The sequence below is a fragment of the Mycteria americana genome, chromosome 9 (assembly GCF_035582795.1).
Source record: "Mycteria americana isolate JAX WOST 10 ecotype Jacksonville Zoo and Gardens chromosome 9, USCA_MyAme_1.0, whole genome shotgun sequence".
Lineage (NCBI taxonomy): Eukaryota > Metazoa > Chordata > Aves > Ciconiiformes > Ciconiidae > Mycteria > Mycteria americana.
The window spans coordinates 27,630,722-27,644,942 of record NC_134373.1 but is presented as its reverse complement, the minus strand read 5'-3'; the positions used below and the strand labels follow the sequence as shown (position 1 = coordinate 27,644,942).

At 49.4% G+C, this 14,221-nt stretch overlaps 1 protein-coding gene across 3 annotated transcripts in view; it reads right to left on the bottom strand.

Moving 5' to 3' along the window:
• Nucleotides 1-14,221, bottom strand: part of MARCHF4 (membrane associated ring-CH-type finger 4) — a 108,967-nt gene that overhangs the window by 9,350 nt on the left and 85,396 nt on the right. For all 3 annotated transcript variants that reach the window (XM_075511599.1, XM_075511600.1, XM_075511601.1), the window contains one exon: nt 13,654-13,846. In XM_075511599.1, the coding sequence (XP_075367714.1) occupies nt 13,654-13,846 (193 nt within the window). The remainder of the gene's footprint in view (nt 1-13,653; nt 13,847-14,221) is intronic.

Genomic DNA, 14,221 nt, shown 5'->3' with positions numbered 1-14,221 from the left:
TCATAGAATTGCTGTCTTTGGCAGTGTGACTGCCTGGCCCAGCTTCTGTTTGGGATTCTGATTTCTCCTTCCTAGGTGCTTTGCACTTCTCTTTATTCAATTCTATCTTGTTGATTTCTCCAATTTACCAAGATCACTTCAAATGCTGATCTGATCCTCCAGAGTGCTTGCAGCCTTTCCAAGCTTGGTGTCATCTGAGAGTTTTATAACAGCACTTCCTATTTCATTATCTAAACCATTAATAAAAATATTGAAGAGAGCAGAGTCCAAACCAGTCCTACTTGAAACATATTTCCAGTTTACAGTACACCACTGACAACTACTGAGAAAGCAGTTTTTCGATGGGCTGTACACCTGCATTATAGTTATTTAATCTAGACCACATTTCTCTGGTTTGTTTAGGAGAATCTTAAGGAAAAGCACCAAAAGCATTGCCCAAGTCACGGCATACCAAACTGACTGCTTCCTCCTTAGCCACTAGGACAATTACCCTCCCAGATTAGATACAGTTATATTCTCGTGCTCATCAATTGGTTAGTTAAAAAATTATTCTAATATCTTTCTATGAATCAGTTGTTAAGCTGATTTGCCCTTCATTTCCCTGATCCTCAGTTCCTACCTTCTTTCATGACAAAGATTATATTTAAAGCTAGGTACCCTGCTTGCATTTCCCCAGCTGCCTGGCACCTCCTGCATCCTCCCCACGTTCCTGATGATGAAATGCTCATGGGTCAGGGACTGCTCCTGCAGCTTCCTCTGAAGTTCATTAGGACGTGCTGACAAGGACAGAGCTAACTCGTTTGAATATTTTTGAGTCTGTTCTTTTCTGATTCTGCCCTGGGCTCCTTTCTCCTCATTAAAATTATTTTAGTTAAGTTTTGAAGACTGAAACAAAGGCAACATTTAACTCTTTGGCCCTTTTTGTATCAAATATTATTTGAGCTCTTAGAGTTGCCTTGTTCTTCTTATTTTACGTATGCTTATGGACCCATTTCTTGTTGCCTTTTGTATCTCTGGATGGTCATCCTGGGGTTCAGCTCTGACAGCTCCCCATGCCTGTGTGATTCCTAGAGACTTTTCATTAGTTGCAGGCTCTTCTTTCTGCCTTTTGTGCGATTGCAGCTTCTGATTTTAGGTCCTCAAAAAGCTCCTGATGCAGCCTCAGTGCTCTCTTCCCACGCTTCTGAGCTTTCCCCTGCACAGGCACAGTTTGCTGTTGTGCCTTTAGTATCGTCCCTTTTGGCAGCCGCGAGCTGTTCGCAGCTCTTTTATCCTTCAGATTCTCTTCCCAAGAGACACTCCCTGCTCTGGTCCCCTGAGGCTGCTGCGGCAGCTTTTCTGGAGTCCATTATCCTCACATCATACTTTTCTTCAGTTCAGGAATGCTTTCATCACACAGTCACTTTTCATACAAACTACTGCTACATTCAGATTTTCAGGGATTCTTTGCTTTCTGGTGAAATCAAATAGGAAGTATAGACTGCTTCATAACGGTTACCCCTGCTTTCCAAAATACAAAAGTTGTCCCCAGAACGTTTCAAGAGCTTAGTGGACAGTCTATCTTGCTTACAGGAGAAGTCCAGGTAATGGATGACCTGGGTGCTGTCTTTTAGACATTTCAGGTAGTTGCAAGACACTGGACCAGTGAGCAGGATGTCTCTAATCCGCAAGACATCTAGCAAAGGGCCGCTCTGAATAATGCTGGAACTGCGCAAGGAGGATGTGCAAGCTTAGAAATGTCCAGCATTGAATGACATAAATGACATAATGACATAATAGCATAAACCGAAAGTGTAGTCATAATGATTAGAGCTCGAGTGAATGCTTAGCATATGGAAAAAAATAATTAGCTGATTATAATCAGGCATTTTCTTATCAATCATTCTCCATGCACATTTTTTAATATCTAAAGAACTGATTAAATATGCACGAATCTGTGTTTTGGCACGGCAGAACTGGGATGGCTGCACGGCTGGACCCTTTTGCGTGCTGTTGATCACCGGATGACATGTGCTGTCACGGCACCCACGGGTCTGTGGAAGACAAAACACTCCTTCTTCTGCCCATCACCCTTTAAGTGTATTTGCGGTAATGGGGCTCCACTGGCTGGCAGCTTTCACAGCAATGTATGTGCCGTGCTGGGCTCTCCTCCTGCCACAGTGGCCACAACTCCAGCAAAACTGAAACTGAGCCCCTCAAAGGGTGAGACCTCCGTGGCCTGGGCAGAGCCGCCAGCAGGGTACACAGAAAAGCTGTTCCCAGCTGTCCTGGGCAAGTATTTTCTGGAGGTACGGACTCTTCCACTTTGGGTCATTAACAGCACAAACAGGCTGGCCCCCAAGCCTCTGACGGCTGACTAACAGGCAAACCTTGTGCTTATTACGGCTTGTCTCCTTTCGTGCAAGCTGGGGTTCAAGAACGGCTCTGCCTCAAAGCTTGCTCAGCCCCAGGTGGGCCAGGACCCCCCAGCAAGGCAGAGAGAGCCCTTCTCCTTCCCTGCCTCCTCTGCTCCATCTGGCAGAGCGGCGGGAGCAGCAGGTCCCATCTGGGCGGGTGGCTATGCTACACCCCAAGCTCCCTGCAGCCATTAACACCCGCCCCCAGACTCAGCAAGAGCCCTGCCATGTGGGAGATGTGTCCAGTGCGCCGGCATCTCAGAGGGTCCCCACAGTTGCTGTTCCACCGGGTGAGCCATCATGGCAGACCTCACCCCTTGCCACGCTGGGGCTGAGCGTGGGGGGCTGGGGAAAGGAGGCAGCTCTTGTATTACCCATGGGAGTCCTTGGTGTGCGCGACAGCCGGCAGCATCTCTCCTCCGGCAGCACTGTGATTTTGCAGGGTGCTGCTGAGCTATACGGCAAGAGACAATTTCCAAGTCGTGACACTGCAGCACGTGATGAGTTCATGTAACACAGGTATGCGGCAGTGATTCCTGCGCACACAGGATGCTATGGGTTCCTCTCGGAAGCAGGAGCAGTCCATCCCACATACGCGGCATTTGTAGCTGGGGAAGGAGGAATGCTTTATCCAGTGGGATGAATTGAGAGGACAGGTAGGACTGCCTGTCATTGGGCTTGGGAAGCTGGTGGGAGCTGGGGCTGTACGTTGTAGGAGCATTGGGGGAGCTTTTATGGCTGTCAGGTAGACGCCAGCTTCTCTGCGAGGTGTAATCTTCATCCCAGGACAGCCATCTTCATTCGTGTCCTCTGCCCACCCTCACGTTCCTCTGCAACACATGGGCTGGGCCCTGTAGGGCTGAGCTGGTAGGGCCCCAAATGAGGAAAGACTGGCAAAATTAAGGAGCTGATAGGAGGTGTCCAAGGGACAGGAAATTCCTTTTTGTTCAGCACTCCCACATGGTTTGTTTGTAATGGGAAAACAGCATCAGTTGTCTGCAGGATACCATCTGTGACAGAGGAGATGGGCTGACCCCGGGAACCGCACGCAGCAACATCATCGCTCCAGAAATGCCGCAGTATTTTCGGCTGTAAGCACAGGAGCTACCAACCACCACAACTTTTTCTTGCCCTGCCCAGACTAGCACTTTTACACCCTGTCTCAAAACTGGGACAAAAAAAAACCAAAAAAAGAAATAACAGCAAAAATAGGTAAAATAAACCCCAGAGAAATCCTTGCTCAGGCAATAGATAAACCATAAACAAAAGCACTCCTGTAAACTCAGCTGGCTGTGGGCAGCTACAGCAAAATGGATGTTGTGCCCTTAAGGGCTCTTGTACTCCTGTGGTATTTAATTCGCACGATAAAGCAGAGGATTAAAGGGCAGTCTCTAGCTATGCAGGCAGCAATAAATGAGACTCTTCGTGGAAAAAGCAAATAAATAAATAAAGACTTGAGCTCCACCAGCAGAACAGCCTAGCTTCTGAATCATACATCTCCAGCATCATTCCCCACTTGTGAGTCTACCCATAACTGTGCCAGTATAGGAGGGATAGGGCTTGGAGGCATTACCCATATACCCCTTGCTCTCTTAAAGCTTCCCCTCCTTGCTTTGTAACTAGGATTATATAGACCATCTTGGTGGCTTTTTTCCCAAAATTTAAAATGGAGATGAGAACAACACCCCACATCTTGAAAGGACTTTGTGCATGAGAGGTGAAAGTCACTCGTGTGCATGGCAGATACTCTTAGGTCTTTAAAAGAAGGGAGTAGAAAATAATTTCAAACTGGATTGCACAGAGCACTGGCCAAATGCACACCCTAGTCTCTGGGTCTCTGTTTCCAGACATTCCCTGACAGAAGTCCACGGAGGTGGATATTCGTGGTGAGGAGAGAAAAAGCACATGGCTTCCATTTCACTACGCTTGCACCACGGCAGTCAGTCCTCCGGGTCTGGGTCCTGAACCTTTCAATCCTATAGCTGACGTTACTTCGACCAAAGTGCTGCCTGTGCAGTCATGCTGCATCCTCAGCCGTTCCTGGGACATTTCTTTAAAGGCAAAGCTGGACAACAGCACTGTTTTGTGTAGGGTTTGGAAATCTGGCTTCACACTTGCTTGGAGTGAGACTTGAAAAAGTCATGCTCTCCCCCAGAATGGAAGAATACATACATATTTTCAGACAGGTGAGAATGTTTCATTTGGACTTGAATTTTTAAAAAATGTTGTATTCAAATTCTGACACTGAATTTAAAATACTCAGCATGAGCAGTCATCTCTAAATGCTAAATGAAAATGCTTTGTTCAGTAATGATCAAAACATGACATTTGCTTATTGAAGGTAGAACTAGTGCCTCCCTCTCTGCTTTTATTAGCAAATGAAATTCTGTAAGAAAAAATGGGAATAGTTTCACAGTTTTTTGTTTTCTGAGGGATGCAGGTCGTGCCTGAGCCCAATCCCTTCAGACTGCTCCAGCCACCCAAGCGCTCTTTCACTAAGAGGAATAGGGACCAGTTAGGAGAGACATAAAGGTGAGTACAGATCACCCTTAACAGAGCATCCCCCAGGGTAATGTAGGGCACACAGGTGAAATTAATGGACCTGGGAGTGCCTCTGAAGTTGCAGTTTGGCATGTGCATTGCGATTGCTTCTACCCCCTTGTTGGAGCAAGATATGGCCATCTTTCCCCTCTGCCATGTAGGAAGGCATCCCAAGGACGTGAGGCAGAAGGTACTCATGGTGCCCTTTGGCCAGCCTTTTTTTAGGATAAATGTGTCCCTGGGACACACCATGGCACAGCCTATGTTTGCCTGCTTTGTCCTCTACAGCCATGACAAAATCTTTCATTGCAGACCCCAGGACTTCTGTGAGATTTCCAGGAGCCTTCCAGCTTGGGTGGTGTGGCCTCTCCTCTCTGCTCCCTTTCAGTGTCCCCACAGGTCTCACCCCACCTTCTTCCCTGCAAAGGTCTTCACCTCTCACACAGAGGCACTGTTCAAAATTAAGGAAGGTGGTAGGAGCCAAGAGAACAGGGATCTATCATTTCTGATCTGTTACTAGCTAGGATCTCTGGGAGGGCAAAACTTTTGCTTTCCTGCTCTGGGCATACAAGTTTCTTCCACCAGAGCTGAAGACCCTTAGGGGCTGCGATACCCAGCTGAGTGAATGCTGATGCAGGCTGAAAGGGGCAGGTAAGAGTTTGTACACACCTACGGGATCCATCAATGCTGAGATGACAAGAATGAAAACACTGAAAGGAACTGAGAGTGGCTAAGCCTGCAGCAAAGGTCTGGAGAAGAGCCTTGTAGCACACAGAGGTCCATGATGTGGCTGTGGCTGAACAGAGTGAATTGTCCCACCTGGCATAGTAAATGCCTGGACCTTCGGCTTTTCATGTTTCTCTGCATTCAGCAGGTAGTGATGACTGCCCACTCCACACTGGCCCTGCCTGAATGTCATGGCTGTGGGTTTGTTTGCTGGCTGAACCTCCTCTGAGAAGGTAAAGTGGGCACAGGATCCCTGGCATTACTTAATCTGATTGAGCAACTTCTGCCAAACACTGCATGGTCGTATGGGTATTGTGGATCCAGCTCTGCCATGGGGCAGAGGGACTCAAGCTGTGGCTGCCATCAGTGGGTCCTGGTTCAGGAAGGAAAGTGCTGCTTCAAGGAGTAGCTTCCAGGCAGAATAAGTTTAGCAACCTAGCCCACGGGCCTGTTTGCAGTATTCTTGCTTACAGACTGTTGTATCTGGGTCTGAAAGATGGCTCTGTTGGTAGGTAGCCATCCCTCCAGGAGAGGAACTGATCAGTCACTACTTTAGGAAGTGATCCCAGAGCTGGATTAATATGGCTTCATGTTAATCTCTTCTTACCTCTGCTTCTGACTCCCTACAGAGCTGGGAACACAGCAAAAGCAGCCTCATCCACTATGCATAGGGGATGACCCCTCTGCGGCCTCATCTTTGATTATGGAGTTGACTTCTCTTGCTACGGCCACAAAGGCATGCCATCGACCACAGCCTCCCACCTCCAGGAGTAACGTGCCTGCTGGGATGAAGGCTGTAGTAGCAGGAGCAATGGGACAGAAGGCAGTGGAAAAACACAGCCTGGCACAGAGCTGAGGACTTTTTCCATCCTTTACTAGACAGTACAATTTATGCAGCTGGTGCTGGAGATCCCACCAGCTGCCTATGAGGGAATCTCCCGCAGTAGTGTAGAAGCTGTGACAGGCAGGTGAGTGCTTCTGCCTTTGCCCACGGATGGGAACTTAACCCAGGGACACCAGGCACTTGATCCCAGCACAGGGTTTAGTGACAGGAAAGCATCATTCTGATTATAACGTATCACCCTCGAAAGCACAAGATGCAGTTCACAAGGCAAAAGGATTTCTTTTCCCCCTCAGAAAACGTTAATTATGTTGCCCTCATTAAATGCTAAACACATTGATCCACTGGAGCAGAGAGCACCATATGGTTATTCATGACAAAATACATCTCCGGAGCCCTGTTGCAACAGTGGGAAACTGCATGGAGGTGGACGTGGTGAAGAATTGTGGAGTTGAAAGGACACACGTGAAAGGCCAGGTGCTGCTCTGACTGTGCTGGAAGCCAAGCTCCTTCCCTACAAAGAGGGAGGGGGTTCAGAGCCAGGTCCAAACCCCGTGGCTCTTTGCTCAGCAGCGACATGCTCGTTCTGCAGAGAGCTGCTGGAGCTGCACTGGGGTTCAGTAGGCGCATTGAGCCTCTGCAGAAATGCCCGCTGGTGAAAGCAGCACACATGCACGCATGCCGGCTGGCCCACTCGGCTCTCTTATTGAATAATCAATGCAGCATTAGATAAAAATAGGTCCCATCTTTCAGGAACGGAGGGGTGGCATGTCTCGGCTTTGCCGAGCATCTGCTGTTCCTGGGTAGCGGCCAAGAAGTCAGTCGGCAGATCAGCTGCGCAGCGTCGCTTCTGCTGCTGGAGCAGGTACAGGGCCCTGAATGACTGCTCCGGAGGGACAGGCCCTGCCCAGCTGGATTGAAGCCCCACAACGCGCCCTCTGGGGACTGTTCCTGTCTCCACACCCCCCTTTACGGCTGATAAATCAACGATTTGTTCAGTGATTTTTCAAGCATGCACGTTGTGGCTGAATGTATGCAAACCAGGATTCACAGTGCAAAAAAAGGGAACTGGCTCCCTGACTTTATCTGAACTGCCTGCTCTGATGATAGGGGCTGGATCTGGTCACTCCAGTTAGCTCCTGGTAGCTCCAGTTTGCAGACAAACTGGGCAAGAAGTGCATGAACAGCGTGGCAAGCAGTGCATTAAGCTGAAGGGCACGGGAGGACGTATGCGTACTCTCATGCGTGTCTTCCAGGTATGTCGAAGCCATGCACGTTTGCTGTCTGGCTTGGTCTCAGGTTTCTCCTCTGAAGACATTTGCTGAATTTCTCTGCCTTGCGCTCTGCCTTTAGGGTGTCATAAAGCCAACGCATAGGCTTGGTGCTTCCCCAGAACTGATTCCCTACTGCTGCAGCAATTGTTCCTGCTTTGTACCTTGGGGGACTACGCAGACCTGAATGAAAACATCTGCTTTCCTTCCGAGAATTGGACCAATACAGATGAAGACCCTGAAGACAATTTCTCAGTTTCTCTTTATTTTATTGGGACTTTGACTCCTAAATCCTTTGAATGCTGAGGGCCCGAGTGACCTGGCTAGAAAACACGCTGAGGCTACCTCAGCCTGGCATTTCCTCTAGGAAGCAAAGCTCATTTAAAATGAAGCCACATTAGTCTTGGCAGGAAGTTTGAATTGTGACTGTCTCAAGGAAGCTCCATTAATTACTGTTCCCATTGCGCTATGAGAGATCAAATGCTGTGGATCAGTTTTAATTGGCTATTGATTTCTTATGTTATTACCTACGGTTGTGCTGAGATGCCATCAGACATACTGGATGCTTCTGATTATTCTTGCTGGCAGCTGGGATTAAAAACAGCGGGCACACACTTCCTGATCCGTAATGGATTGCCCTGGTGTGCCAACAAAAATCATTGGCAGGATGAATGGTCCTGCTTTGCCTGTCTCTTCTGCTATTGAGCTGCAGTGCAGTTACTGTTGTGAAGGCATATACCCTCAGGGACTGGCTGCCAAGGAAAGCAAGGGAAAAGCTTCAAAGAGCATGAGGATTTAGTGCTTGCAAGAGTGCGCAGCTGCCATCACCAAGGCAGGGTGAGTCAAAGAGCAAGGACCGGGTGGGCATGGACAAAGCAACGGTCTCCACCAGACAGCGATCCAAGGAGAGGCAGATCGGATTGCTTTCGCATCACTGGGGATAAGCCCCCCTCATGCCAACCACAGGGATACCCCTGCGTGAGCACAAGCAGGACTGCGCACAGACACCGTGACAGTGACAGCCCTGTGCGCACAGCCTGCTAATGGCCTTCCTGAGATGCGCTTCCCCCTCGGAGCCGATCTGGTGATGCCTGAGCATAGACTGTGACATGCTCTCATTAGCTGGCAGAGTTCCTCCTTGTTTAACAGGAGATGGTTTCCTGTCCTCCTGACCCCAAATGACACCTTAATCTACAAACACTGACTTTCCCTAATTGCACCTTGACAGAGAGAGAGAGGCAAACTCCTCCTTCCCCCTCCAAGGACTGTCATTTAATTAACAGGCAGATATCTCTCAGGATTTACAGCCCAGCTCTAAGCTGCTAGTCTCCCTACTCAGTAACTCAGGCCTGTGAAGGCTCACTCCATTTATCTCTGCATTTCGATAACTGCATTTCTGCTAATCCCTCTCTATGCCAGCTTTCTGGATTTACCTCTCATGGACCCATGGAGAGAGCAGTTAATCAAATGAACAGTCCCCATCTCACTTTTCATTCACTTCCTGCTGATCTCAAATGTCTGTGTTGTAGATGGCTTCATAGCAGAGCAATACCTATGCTGGCACCATTACCAGTTTCTAGTTTAATCCAACTCTCATATCTGTCCTACAGACATGACCAGAGATAGCACACGTGACAGAGAGAGATCAGAATCAAAGATGTTGGGGCTGGCTGGATATGAAGAAGCACTTAGTCTGTTCCTCCTTCACAAACTAGGCTCGTATCTCCTCAACCTGTTCTTGACATATGTTTTCTAACAGGTTCTTAAAAAAAATCCAGTATTGGAGACTCCCACAAATCCCAATAAATCCTTTCCAGTGCTTCCTGCCCTCCTGTTAGATGTCTGAGAGCAAGGGGGAGAACAATGTTGAAAGACTGTTTTGCACATCTTGCCCAGATGGACGCAGCTTCTGGTACTTGGGGCCATACCATCTGTCCTGCTGGTTGTGAGGAGCAGATTCATTTTACTTTGGTTGTGGTTTTGTTTCCATGGTGGGTGAAGGGGTACCAAATGGTGTCTGTCCCTTACAATTGTTTTTGTGGAGCATGCTAGGATCTAGCAAAGTCCAAAGAAAACTAGTGTATTACTGAATGTGAGTGGCTGAAGGTCGAACCCAAGACCCCTGGATTTTGATGCATGGATCAATAGTCTCTTGAGTTAACAGCTGTATTTTGAGAGCTCAGCTTGAAGAAGATCTGACTATTTCAGATAAAGTACAGATCAAGTGAAGATAACAACAACCAAATGATCTGTGCTTAGGGAGCTATACGTGCAAGTGAGCACTCGTGCCCTCACCTTTGACTCCACATTGGAAAGACCAGTGCTGCCACGGGATTGCCCATGCAAATTGCCACAGATACCTCTGTCTTGGCAAATTGTTACCTAAATCCCTTAATGACTTGGTAGAGAGGAGATCACACAAAACAGCTGGGCAGTTGCTGACTAGGTGTATATTCCCTGTCTGACAATAGTCAGGATCTCTGCAGATTTGGTGTCCTCCAGCTTTGAGACCCTACAGTGCCAGAGGAAGTGTCCTGCTGAGCACCTCCAGTGACAGGGTGTGTCAACTGGCCTCCCGGACAAATGCCACTGGCTACTCAATGGACATGAGACATCCAAGGACAACTGAAGTGGGAACTGGCAGGAACTGCAGAGGAGCTCTGCTTCAGCACATCTGCTCTTTAGTAAATACCTTGTCTTTCAAACCTCTGCTCCTCTGCCAGTGAAAGCAAAACTTGGGGTCAAACTGGGGGAAGGAACAATTGGAATTCATACAATTAGTGTAGGACCTACAGTATAACATTCTGCTAGCTAAGGCTGCCCAGCCTGTTACCAAACAACGCACAGACAATGTGTGTGTTACATTAGCTGAAAAAAACAAGCGTGGTAGAACTGAGTGCACGTCATGTCCTGCTCTTTCCCCATCGCCAAGCATTTCTTATTTCCTAAATCTTTCCTACCCACCCACAGGCTGGAAAGCAAAAGGGGAAAAGGGCTTGACTGTGGAGGAGGAGACACCGAAAAGCACAGGCAGCACCCTGGTATTTCAAGAACCGTTGTCACTGCAATTATCCATGAGAGGTTTTATCCTGAACTTGGCAGAAGTGGAACTAAAGCCTAGGGAGGAGTAGCAAGAGGCTTTGGGCCATGCTGGCAGTCAGGAGCAGAACTCTGAATCTCTGGAGCCGGCTTTGCCCAGCTATGATCAAAGTCCCTGCGTGAGGCTGCAAGGTTTGGGAGAAGGATAAAGAGAGGGAGAATAGCTGTTCCACAGGGAGGAACTCTCTGCGAGTCTTCTAGGGAGCTGGCATTGCTGCTTCCATCACAGCTGAGCAAAGCTGTAATGAATGAGGAATTAAACCCAGTCACGGAGTTCCCTTTGATCAGCCCTTTCTGCTGACCTGAGCTGGCCTGGCCTCTCCACGGGACAGACCAGCCTTTTGGCTAGCACTAGTGCAGCCCCCTGAAATCAGCAGGGCTGGAGAGAATTCACTCAGAGGAGAGACCTGACCGCATCGACAGCCAGGGAGTCACAGCACCCCGTGAAGACCTCATTTGTCACTTGGTTCAACCTGAGCAGAGAAAGGAGAGGAGGGGGAGGCAGGGAGGAGAGTGAACACCAGATCTCAGCTGGCACTGCCCAGAGCTGCCCTTCCCCTCCACTGCAGACCCGGGAGCAGCAGCAGCTGGGATTGCAAAGGGTATTGATTAACAATACAAGCAAGTTTTACACTGGAGCACGACAGGGGCAGAGGGCTGGCTGCATGCGCTTATGAGCTTTTCCAGGGAAATGTCTGAAATGTACGAAAGGCTCACATGGTCCAGAACATCATCTCTCCTGGTAGAGCATGGGTGGGCTGCTTGGCAGCACAGGCAGACATGCTGCACACAAGTGGAGCCACCTCTGGGTGGACACTGCTCTGAAGTGCTGGGCAAGAGAAGCCACATACAGACATGTTAACTCACTGCATCTGTAATGCTTCCCACTTGCTTTAGAGTTTGTGGGAAAGCCAGCATGCCTGGCCCACCAGGACTGCCAGCTGCAGGGAGGAGTGTGAGACAAGGGGCTGTCCCAAACCATGACTCTGAAATGTTCCTGGGAACAGGACGGCTGCTTGCTCTTTGGCTGGAAAAAATCAAAGGTTCCAGCTTAGGGCATTAAGCTTGATGGTGACATCAATAGAGATGGAAAAGGGGCTTTTTTTCCCTTCAGAGAAGGTGGAGAACAGAAATAGAGGCCAGACCCTTAAAAAAATTAATAAGAAAGAAACAAAAACCCTCAAATCCGAATCTGTCTGCCCAGTTCCCCTTCAGTTCATGGCTGATGTGGTTTGTCCTCTGCCATGTGGGAGGATTTAGCTCCTATTGACAGATGAGCTAATCAGTTCCCCTCAGCTCTTGAAGCTTTATCAAAGCCAGTTAATCATGTTACTGATGTCTGCCCAGGCTCTCCACTTCTGTCCTCTGCCAACAAGGCAACACACACGCACACAAACACAGGGATCATTTTTTCCCACTCCCAATCACACCAGCAAGAGGATGTCCCCAGTGGCTATTGTGCCAACATATGGGTGCTGCCCATCTCTCTTTCAACCTGTTTTTGCCACCCTTCATTCCTGGAGACATGCGGTAGCTCCACCAGCATCTCATGGAGGAGCAGGATGATGTCTACAGGCCAAGGTCACATGCCCTTGTCAGCACAGTCGTGGCAACAGTGGGAGGAACTGGTCTGGGTTTCAGCAGGCCCAAGTCCTGTGCTGGAAGGATGCTGAAGGCAAGAGCCATTTGAACCTGGATACCAGGGTGTGCTGTCCAGGCCTCTGTCCCTGCCGTTGGGTTTGTTTTACTTCTGTACTGCTGCTCTGTGATAATGTCTGTCCTGCTCCTCCTGAGGGCTGAACTGGAGGCTGTGCTCCTTTCTCTGGAGTGGTCTTACCCACACAAACACAAATCCACCAAGTCAAGAGGGCTGCCTTGTCCCACCAAGTTTCTGGGAGGCTCCTTCTGCCTTTATACCAATGATGGAAGGACCCAGACATGAGGATCTCTCTGGGACCCTCTTTACTTCCTGGCAGGGTCACTTGAACTGATGTTATCCAGTGGCCTCTGCTTGGGTGGACACTGCTCAGGAGCACGTTTGGAGGTGGCTGGTGTTCACTGAACTGTTTTGGTAACCACCACTCTTTCAACGGCCAGGCTGGTGAGTGCCTCTGCCCGTAGGTATTGTCAACTACGTCCCCCCATCCTGCACTGGGGCTACAGCTCTTGCTCTCAGGGAGACCTTCTGGGGCCAGGCTGCCAGCATCTGCTTTGCTGTCTGGGCTTCCTCAGTGTGGGGCAGCTTCATCCTCAGAGCTACTCTGTACCAGCAACCTGACAAGGACCCCAGGCTGGGCAATGACCAGGACTGGTTGGGACTTGCAGCTCCAGGGTGGGCCAAAGAAGGGGCAGCCACCCCTGCCCAGCAGAGAGACTGGGCTGGAGAGCCGAGGAGTTGCATGTGGAGGGACCCTGCTGTACCCAACCATGGGGCAGTCCCTAAATTAGCTATTCCAGAAAGGAAGGAGTTTCTCAAAAGCCTTACACTCCCCAGCCTCCCCCAGACCCCCCTACCCTCTTCGTGCTCTAAAGAGAGATTTGTTTCTCTCTGGGGTTGCTGCAGGTCCCTCTGCCAGCCCAGCCAAGGAGATACTCCAGGACTGCCCAGATGAGCACAGAGGACTTTAAAATAGGTGTCACAAAAGCAAAGAGGAGGAAAAGCCGAGGAGGCTCAATCCGAGCCGAGCTGTCCCGGCTGGCTCTCCATGCCATCTCCCGCTCCTCCCCGCAGGTGAGCAGGCGGGTGACCTCGGCCATGCTGTGAGATGTGATCACCCACCTATACAGACAATGTCCATGAAGCCATACATTCCATAGCAGATCTGGAAGAGCAGGTCCTGGCGTTGCCATTTGGCCGAGGGACTGAAGGTCGACCAGATGAGCCACGAGATACTGGCGATGAGGAAGAGGGAACCCAGGATGGCCGCTGCTATCTGAACCTTCTCAATGACTGTCAGAGAGATGGCCTGCCACTGCAAGGGGAGGCAACAGGGAGAGGAGAGGGGACAAGGGGAAGGGAGGAAGGAAAAATAGAAGAGATTAGTTACATGGGGAACATTGCTGTTTTACATCATTGCGGTGGGTTTGGAGATCTCAAAGAGCACCTATGACATATATGTACACCCTACGCATAAATGCTTTTACCTGGTCCACATCTGGGGTGGAGCATGGCAGTTGTTCAACAGTGCATGGCCCCATGTTTCCTGTCAGCATTGAGGAAGAGGAATCCTGCATCTCACCAGGAAAGCACAGAGACCTGAGGGAGGCAGGACAGACTAGGGGCAAGACATCAAAAATAACATCCCCCTGACAGTAGGTCTGTGGTGGCCATCACAAACCAGGACATT